Raw genomic sequence first — 9,458 nt, 5'->3', positions numbered from 1 at the left:
GAGGTTGCAGTGAGCCGAGATCGCACCATTGCACTCCAGCCTGGGCGACAAGAGCGAGACTCCGTCTCAAAAAAAACCAAAAACAAAAGGACCGCGAAGTCCCAAATTGGAAGCCTACAGCGTGCCAGGCATGAGACTGCAGGCAAAGCCAGAACCCCTGCCCAAGTTCATATTCTGGGGACAGGGAAGGTTTGGCTTAGTTTGGAGAGAGCCAAGAAAAGGGGTACCTCCCACATCCCTGTGCAGCGCAGCTTCCTCACTGAGACAGGACCCCTCAACGCTCAGCCCAGGAAGCCAGCTCCATTCCCTGCTGTCAGAGCCTTCTCCCATGTCCTCAGGAGCTGCTGCCCCAGTTTCCAGGAGGGCCAGGCAGGGGCGGCTCTCCCTCCACACCACAGGTCATCATGGTGTTGAGTGTCAACCCCTCCCATTACATTAGCTCCCCCAGCCAAGGGGCAGCACTCACAAAACCAGCTTTCCAGCCAGGACGGTATCTGCTGCAGGAAAATGGGCAACGTGGGTGGGCCCCACACACAGGTCCTGTGCTCCTCAGGATGGAGACTCAGCCCTCCCTGGGTACAGTGTAATAACTGCTTCCCTTGGGACTGTGGGGATGGATGGCTGGGGAGAGCTCAGCTCCCTGGACAGTGCCACAGCTGAAGTCTGGTTCCCAGAGGTTTTGTGCTTTTTTTTTTTTTTGAGAAGGAGTCTCAATGTCACCCAGGCTGGAGTGCAGTGGTGCAATTTCGGCTCACTGCCACCTCTGCTTCCCGGGTTCAAGCGATTCTCATGCCTCAGCCTCCCAAGTAGCTGGGATTACAGGCGCGCCACCACCATGCCTGGCTAATTTTTTTTTTTTTTTTTTTTTTTTTTTGAGACGGAGTCTTGCTCTGTCACCCAGGCTGGAGTGCAGTGGCCGGATCTCAGCTCACTGCAAGCTCCTCTCGGGTTCACGCCATTCTCCTGCCTCAGCCTCCCGAGTAGCTGGGACTACAGGCACCCGCCACTTCGCCTGGCTAGTTTTTTTTTGTATTTTTTAGTAGAGACGGGGTTTCACCGTGTTAGCCAGGATGGTCTCGATCTCCTGACCTCGTGATCCGCCCGTCTCGGCCTCCCAAAGTGCTGGGATTACAGGCTTGAGCCACCGCGCCCGGCCATTTTTTGTATTTTTAATAGAGATGGGGTTGGCCAGATTGGTCTTGAACTCTTGACCTCAGATGATCCGCCTGCTTCGGCCTCCCAAAGTGCTGGGATTACAAGCATAAGCCACCGCGCCCAGCCGGGTGCTACATCATAGTTAATAGTCACTTTCAACTTTATACTTAATTCCAGTAAGTTATAGAAACATCACTCCTAGGCCGGGCATGGTGGCTCAGGCCTGTAATCCCAGCACTTTGGGAGGCGAGAGCTGGTGGATCACCTGAGGTCATGAGATCGAGACCAACATGGCCTGGCCAACACGGAGAAACCCTGTCTCTACTAAAAATACAAAATTAGCCGGGCATGGTGACAGGTGCCTGTAATCGCAGCTACTTGGGAGGCTGAGGCAGGAGAATCACTTGAACCCGGGAGGCAGAGGTTGCAGTGAGCCAAGATCACGCCACTGCACTCCAGCCAGGGCAACAGGAGTGAAACTCCGTCTCAAAAAAATAAAAAAAAGTCACTCCTACATAGTTCTAGTTACTCCTCTTCCTTTTTGAGCTATCCTTATTATTCATACTACATTTACATAACAAACCCAGTGATATTCCTAACTTTATTTTTGAGACAGGGTCTTGCTCTGTTGCCCAGGCTGGAGTGCCGTTGGCGTGATCACGGCTCACTGCAGCCTCGACCTCCTGGGCTCAAGGCTCAGCCTCCCAAGTAACTGGGAATTATTGTATTTTTAAATATGTCCATGTGTACACAAATTTTTGTAAACACACATTTTTGTATTTTTTTGTAGAGAGGCAGTCTCGCTATGTTGCCCCTACTAACTTTATATACAAAATTTTATAGCTGTTAAAGCCTGAATTGTGCTTTTCAGGGAAGCCCTGTCCTTGCCCTGGTATCTGTAATGACCTGTCTTCTTCCCACACGGGGACCTGAACCCCCAAACCGCACCTATGAGCAAACAGTAGGCGCTCCATAGATACTTGTTGAGGTGGGTGCCATCGTGTAGATGACGGACCACGAACCCGAGGCTCAGACAGGGGAGGCGGCGTGTCCAAAGCCGCTCCGTGGAGGGAGCGGCTCTGCAGACCTCAGGCGGCGGCTGCTCTAATCCCCGCAGCCTGTGTTTTGCCCTCCAGACGGCAGAGGGCGCGTGTTCGCCGCCGGGAAAGCGGAAGCGCGTGTGCGCGCACAGCTGAGGGGGCGGGACACGCTGGCAGTCTCGCGATAACTGCGCAGGCGTGGACCAGAGCGCTCTTTTCTGAGCATCCGGCGAGATGGTGAGTGCTGCGAGTTGGGTCGTCTCTGCCCGGCCTATCCGGCGCCATCCACCCTCTGACCGTCCCGCGGGGGCCGCAGTTCGGCCTCCCGACTACGGCAGCTTGCTCCTGACCCTGGAGGCGGCTGGATGTTGGGGCGCGGGGTGGACCCGGTGGGTGTCGGGACGACGCGGGGTCGGGAAGGCCTGTCCGGGCCTTCATGTCTGGGTCCCCGTAACCCGGAGCCGCGCGTGACCCCCGGGGACGGGTCAAGGCGGTGTGTCCCTGTCGGGCTTCTGTCCCCGGCGGCGCCGCCGCGCGTCTTCCGTGGTGTCCTCGGGCCCGGTGGTCGTGGGAGGTGGGTGTCGGGATCCCGCTGACGTCCGACCCGCGCCCGCGCAGGCAGAGGTAGAGCAGAAGAAGAAGCGGACCTTCCGCAAGTTCACCTACCGCGGCGTGGACCTGGACCAGCTGCTGGACATGTCCTAGTAAGGGCGGCTGGCAGGGGTTGCGGGCGGGGCTGGGCCAGCGGTGGGGCTTGTCCGGGTGCGGGCGGTGGGGCGGGGGTCCGGGGGTCCGAGCGCCTCTGCAGCGGTGGGCGAGCACAGTCTCCGCCCCGGTTTGGGACTGAGCGCGGTCTTGTGCCCAGAAAACTGTCCAGAGACGTTGAGGTTTTTACTTATTTTCAACCTGCTCCCCGTTGTTACTTTTTCCGCGGATTAGTTGGAGGGTGTAGCCCACGTGACTTAAAATAACGGGCAGCCTTAGATTCTAAGGGCAGTGGCAGTAGCTGGGTCCTGTCCAGGCAGGGTGGTGGTGGGCATCTGGCTTTCCTTTTTATTTTTTTAATTTTTTTTTTTTTACTATTTTGAGACGGAGCCTCATCCTGTCTCCCATCCTGGAGTGCAATGGCTCGATCTCAGCTCACTGCAGCCTCCGACTCCCGGGTTCAAGCGATTCTCTTCCCTCAGCCTCTCGAGTAGCTGGGATTACAGGGGCTCACCAACACGTCCCGCTAATTTTTGTATTTTTAGTAGAGACGGGTTTCAATGTTGGCCAGGCTGGTCTCAAACTCCTGACCTTAGGTGATCCACCTGCCTCCCGAAGTGCTGGGATTACAGGCGTGAACCACCACGCCCGGCCTTAATTTTTAATTATTTGTAGAAACAGGGTTTCTCTATGTCGTCCAGGTTGGTCTTGAACTCCTGGGCTGAAGCGACCCTCCCGCCTCAGCCTCCCAAAGTGCTGGGAATCACAGGCGGGAGCCACCGCGCCCTTCCTGCCTTCCGCTGCGTTTTTAGAGGCCTTGGGCCCGAGCTGTGCGCTACAGCATCTCGTCTGAGACTCTGGTCTCCGGGCCGCTTGTCCTCTGAGTCTCTGCAGTCACACGGTGGCTCTTGCATCTGAGGGATGAGTCGCGCATATCTGGCGGGGGTGCCAGAGGGACTTGGCATGTTCATTGCGGTCACTACAATGGACAGTGACAAGTCCAGTGCGGCTGTGTCCCTGGGGAGAACCAAGCTTTAGTTCTCTGTCCCCCGTAGTGGGTAGGGTCTCCCCAGGCCGGGCCGCTCACAAAACTGTGCCTGGTGCATCCTCTCCAGCGAGCAGCTGATGCAACTGTACAGTGCGCGCCAGCGGCGGCGGCTGAACCGGGGCCTGCGGCGGAAGCAGCACTCACTGCTGAAGCGCCTGCGCAAAGCCAAGAAGGAGGCGCCGCCCATGGAGAAGCCAGAAGTGGTGAAGACGCACTTGCGGGACATGATCATCCTGCCAGAGATGGTAGGCAGCATGGTGGGCGTCTACAACGGCAAGACCTTCAACCAGGTGGAGATCAAGGTGCGTGCAGCTGTCCCTGCCGGCCGTCCCTGCCAACCGGCCTGGGCCCGGGGTGGGCTGGGTTCGCTTGACGCGGGCAGGATCACCTGACACCCAGCTCTGCTGTTGGTCTCCTGCAGCCCGAGATGATTGGCCACTACCTGGGCGAGTTCTCCATCACCTACAAGCCCGTGAAGCACGGCCGGCCCGGCATTGGAGCCACCCACTCCTCCCGCTTCATCCCTCTCAAGTAGTGGCTCAGCTAATAAAGGCGCCCCTGGCTCCAGTCCTTCGCGCAGCTTGTTCTTCCCGGTGTCCGGGGCTTTGGGAGGGGGCCTGGGCCTGGTTCAGGTTCTTGGTATGAGGAGGTTCAAGCTGGACGTTCAGGGCGGTGGGAGTGTTGCGTGGATGGCCTCAGTGTCCAAGACTGATAGCTGTGCAGTCCCCGCCCCTGCTCCTGTCTGCAGGGACAGCTGTGGAGCTGGGCGCCCAAGCCCAGGTGTAGCCCCATCCCTTTGATCCCCTCAGCGTTCTTGACCTCGGGGCAGCTCCCTGGCCTCATGCTGTCTTCTGGGTGCCCCAGCTAGAGGGGGCCCCTCCTCAAGCCCCCCACCTGGCCTGGGCTCTCCTTTCTGGCTTCCCTCGTCTTCTGTTGGGAGGGTTCCCACAGGAAGTGAAGAAGCAGCAGGAAACTTTCGGCGACCTGAGCCTCTCCCATCCTCACCCCTGCCTGGCTCCTCAAGCTCCTGACACCAGGCTGCTGGAGTCTGCCCTCCCGGCAGGCTCTATGGCTGAGCCAGCCCCGTCTCCCTAGCCTGGGGCCCCGTGTTCCGTGGCGAGGGTGCACCATCGATGGCCTGGCCAGCTCTGTCTCCTTTGTGCAGGATGCTTGAAAGAACAGGACAAGGTGGCCATGCCTCTGGGCGGGGGGTACCGTCCAGCCCTCCATGGGCTCCCTAATGGCATACGTGGGTTGGAGAACGTTGTGAGAACTAACCCCGTTCAATGCTGAAGTCGCCCTCAACCCAGGCGGGAGGTGGTAACTGCTCAGTAAGCACCCAGCAGAGCGGCCCAGGGATGGCGGCGGGAAGGAGGGCTCCCCTTGGGCAGTGGACGGGAGGGTGAGAGCTCAGCAAGGCAAGTGGGGGCAGGGGAGATGTGAGGAGCCCCACCTCATTTCACCCTCAAATGCCCACAACAGCCTCCTGTGGGCCATCTTCTGTGATGTCACTCCTTTTTTTTTTTTTTTTTTTTTTTAATTTGTTGCCCAGCCGGAGTGTAGTAGTATGATCTTAATTCACTGCACCTAGCTCTATCTTCACATTGAAACATGATTTGCGGCCAGGCGCTGTGGCTCATTCCTGTGATCCCAGCACTTTGGAAGGCCGAGGGGGTGGATCACCTGAGGTCAGGAGTTGGAGACCAGCCTGGCCAACATGGTGAAACCTTGTCTCTACTGAAAATACAAAACTGGGCATGGTGTCTTCTGGCTATAATCCCAGTTACTTGAGAGGGTGAAGCAGGAGAGTCACTTGAACCCAGGAGGCGGAGATGGCACTCTATCCTGGGCGACCAGAGCTAGACTCTGCCTCAAAGAAACAAAAATAAGAAAACAAGATTTGCTCATGTTATTACCTCTCGATTTGGAATCAAGTTACAATACAGAGAAAGTGTGGGTCCATGTTTTTCTCTCTGATTGGGAAAAGGTGGGTTGGACAAAGGAAGGACGGCCCAGCATTATAAGCTTGGGTCCAGTACAGCCGGGACCCCCCCAGGCAGCATGAGACTGGACCTGGCTGGCTGGTGCACAGAGGGACCCACAGTCGGTGGGACAGTGTGCTGCACTTGGACATGCCTCTCAAGCCCTCCACTGGACCGGGCGTCCTGGCCAACCCTGCCAGTAAATAAGGAGACCAGGGAGGCCCCTGAGGGCCTGGAACTGGCTGCATAGTCAGAATTGGGGGCGAGTCTTGGCTGGCAGCACCTGAAATATGTAGAATATTTGAAAATGCGCCTGTGGCCTGACCTGAACCAACCTGGGCTTGAAACCAACGGTCAAAAGTTTGCAGTGTGGTCTGGCTGCTGAATCTCCGCCGGAGGTCTCTGGGCAGCACTGGCCAGGTTCACTTCAGCGGAAGCCTGTGCGGGACCCAACTTCAAAGGCCCACCCCAGGTCCAGCTCCAGGAGAGGGAGGGAAGGCGTGTGCATGCAGCGCTCGTTGTAGTCTCAGTTGTTAGCATTTGGAATTCTTTTTGTTTCTTTGTATTTTTTGAGACAGGCTCCGTTGCCCAGGCTGGAGTGCAGTGGCGTGACCTCAGCCCACTACAGCCTCCACTCCCAGGTTTGTTTTTTTCCTTCTCGAAGTCTCACTCTGTTGCCCAGGCTGGAGTTCAGTGGCATGATCTCGGCTCACTGCAACCTCTGCTTCCAGGGTTCAAGCGATTTCTCATGCCTCAGCCTCCCGAGTAGCTGGGACTATAGGTGCATGCCACCACACCCAGCTAACTTTAGTGTTTTTTTAGTAGAGACCGGGTTTCAGCATATTGGCCAGGCTGGTCTTGAACTCCTGACCGTGATCTGCCCACCTTGGCCTCCCAAAGTGCTGGCATTACAGGTGTGAGCCACCGCGCCCAGACGCCACCCAGGTTAAAGCAATTCTCCTGCCTCAGTCTCCCAAGTAGCTGGGATTACAGAAGCACCGACCATGCCTGGTTAATTTTGTATTTTTAGTAGAGACAGGATTTCACCATGTTGGCCAGGCTGGTTTCGAATTCCCAACTTCAGGTGATCCACCCTCGGCCTCCGAAAGTGCAGGGATTACAGGTACGAGCCACTGCACCCTTCCCGGAATTATTTATTTTTATTTGGTTTTTTTTTTTTTTGAGACAGTCTTGCTGTTGCCCAGGCTGGAGTGCAGTGGTGCAATCTCAGCTCATTGCAGCCTGTGCCTCTCGGGTTCAGGCAATTCTGCCTCAGCCTCCTGAGTAGCTGGGACCACGCCCGGCTAATTTTTTGTAGAGATGGGTTTCACCGTGTTAGCCAGGATGGTCTCGATCTGACCTCGTGATCCGTCTCCCAAAGTGCTGGGATTATAGGCTTGAGCCACCGCGCCTGGCCTGGAATTCTTTTTAAAAATGAAATTGTTGAGGCATTTTAGGTGCTTTTTGCCTCAGATAAGCAAAGTGGGAAATGAGTGAATGCCCCGCTGAAACAGCTTTATCTGCAGCATAGTTTTTCAACCCTGACCATTAGAAATCAAAAGTGGTACACCATGGTGCACACTTGAAGTCTTGCCGAGGCCCTTTTTAAAAATAAACCAATGGAAATGACAGAGCTTTTGAGCTACCAGGTCCATCTGCAGAGTAAATGACAGAGATGTGTGGGGCTGCACCCACGGTGAGGCAGCTAGCTGCCAACAAGCTGCAGGGCCCCTCCCCAAGGAAAGTGCAATGGGAATGGGTGCTGGGCCTCACTTTGCTTTTGCAGAGCTCTTGTGGCACCCAGCTGTGCCCATTCATACCTGTATTACTTCTGTCGGGCAGACGCCGAGAATTTACTGTTTGGACCTTTACGGGAAGTTTTCTGTCCATAAAAGCCCTCCCTGCACACGCCCCTGTGTGGCCAGCGCTTGGCTGCTAATGGGTACTTCCCTTGGTTTTCTGCAGTTGGAATCCATCATGTGTGATCAGGGAAAATATATATTAGTATTTAAAGCAAAAAGATACTGCCCTCCCCCACCCCAGTTCAGAGAGACACATGTCTTGGTGGCCAGGTTGTGCCCTAGGTCCACAAGCATTTGCGGGGTGTTCGGGAGAAGGGGTGGGAGCCCTTAACTAGCACTAGGGTGCCACTGCTGGGCCCCACTCCCAACTCAAGGCCCAGGCTTTGTCTTTAGGCCTCTCTGGCCACATCCACACTTCTGTTTCCTTCTTTTTTTTTTTTTTTTTTTTTTTTTTGAGACAAAGTCTGGCTCTGTCGCCCAGGCTGGAGAGCAGTGGCACAATCTCAGCTCATTGCAACCTCCGCCTCCTGGGTTCAAGCGATTCTGCCTCAGTCTCCCAAGTAGCTGAGACCACAGGCGTACGCCACGACGCCGGTTAATTTTTTATATTTTTAGTAGAGATGGGGTTTTGCCATATTGGCCAGGCTGGTCTCGAACTACTGACCTCAAGTGATCCACCCGCCTCGGCCTCCCAAAGTGCTGGGATTACAGGCGTCAGCCACCGTGCCCGGCCCCACGCTTCTGTTTCTACCCTCTGGTCCCACACCCCGCTCCAGAACCTGCGTGGACTCTCCGAGACCTGCCTGGCCCCGTCCGTGCCGTCTCAGGCAGGCCGCTCCGTCCTCATCAGGCTCCGGTCTGGCCCCGGCGCTGCAGGTCAGCTGCCTTCAGGCCCTGACCTGGCTCCCGCCGCTTCTCACATCCCCGCGGCCTCCCGCCTGGACGGCAGTTTACAGTGAACCCGGCCCCGTCCCCTGACTTCTGAAGCAGGAGTCCTGCGTGGCCCCGAAGCCTCCCCGGCGGCCGCACGGCTCCGTCCCCGCTCCGGGGTTCAGCTGAGCCACCTGCTGGAGGCGGCCTGTCCTCGCCGTCCGGCTAAAGCGGCGCCCCTTCCTTTCTCCGGCCGCTCGTTCTTTGGTTTCCAGGGACTTAGCACAATTCATGGCACCCCTCTCAGCCCGGATCCTGCCCGGACCCATCTTCCCCCACATCATCCAGCCCTTGACCCGCGCAGCCGCCTCAGCCCTCCTCTCCCGGCGCCGCCCACGGCCTGTTCTCCGCGCAGCCGCCAGCCGGCGCCCGTGGGCCTGGAGTCGGGCGCGGCCCTGCTCTGCCCACAGCCCGCGGTGGCTCCCACCTCCCGCAGGGCCTGCGCGACCTGCCCCGGGGCCTCCCCGCCCTCACTGCCCTAGCGGGCTGCACTCTCCCCCAACACTCCCCAGGGCTGTTCGACCTCCCCAGCAGCTCCCCGCGCCCTGCCCGCCCCGCTGGCGTCTCTCCCCAGCCCGCTGCAGTCCCCTCGTCAGCCTCCCAAGGGCAGGGGTTGGGTTTTGTTCATTGCAGGGGGCCCAGCACACAGCAGGTGCTTAATACATGCTTGTTGCATGAATGTCCGCGTGCCGTGTCGCCCCCTTAAGGCGGCCCCCCGCGCGCCGGCTCGGCGCCCAGCAAGCCTTGTGTGCGCAGGTGATGTGATGTTTGCTGAATGACTAATGAACCTCAGGCG

At 57.4% G+C, this 9,458-nt stretch overlaps 1 protein-coding gene across 2 annotated transcripts; it reads left to right on the top strand.

Annotated features, from left to right (window-relative positions):
• The first annotated feature begins 2,303 nt into the window (after window positions 1–2,303).
• On the top strand, window positions 2,304–4,515 carry RPS15 (ribosomal protein S15). 2 transcript variants are annotated; one of them, XM_007994617.3, is made up of 4 exons: window positions 2,304–2,432; window positions 2,814–2,899; window positions 4,016–4,250; window positions 4,370–4,515. In XM_007994617.3, the coding sequence occupies exons 1-4, from the start codon at window positions 2,430–2,432 to the stop codon at window positions 4,481–4,483; spliced, it is 438 nt and encodes a 145-aa protein (XP_007992808.1). In that variant the 5' UTR covers window positions 2,304–2,429; the 3' UTR covers window positions 4,484–4,515. The 2 variants fall into 2 exon arrangements, with proteins under 2 accessions (XP_007992808.1, XP_007992807.1); XM_007994616.3 differs by having other exon boundaries at window positions 2,399–2,584.
• Window positions 4,516–9,458: the final 4,943 nt, after the last annotated feature.

This window comes from Chlorocebus sabaeus, chromosome 6 (genome assembly GCF_047675955.1).
Source record: "Chlorocebus sabaeus isolate Y175 chromosome 6, mChlSab1.0.hap1, whole genome shotgun sequence".
Classification (NCBI taxonomy): domain Eukaryota; kingdom Metazoa; phylum Chordata; class Mammalia; order Primates; family Cercopithecidae; genus Chlorocebus; species Chlorocebus sabaeus.
Note: the sequence above shows the minus strand (reverse complement) of the source record. Positions and strands in the feature narration are given on the sequence as shown.

Coding starts and splice junctions, on each gene's coding strand:
- RPS15 (XM_007994616.3), top strand. CDS start 2,561: ATGTTGGGGCGCGGGGTGGACCCG. Junction 2,585..2,813: donor TGGGGCGCGGGGTGGACCCG/GTGGGTGTCGGG, acceptor GCGCCCGCGCAG/GCAGAGGTAGAGCAGAAGAA. Junction 2,900..4,015: donor CAGCTGCTGGACATGTCCTA/GTAAGGGCGGCT, acceptor CATCCTCTCCAG/CGAGCAGCTGATGCAACTGT.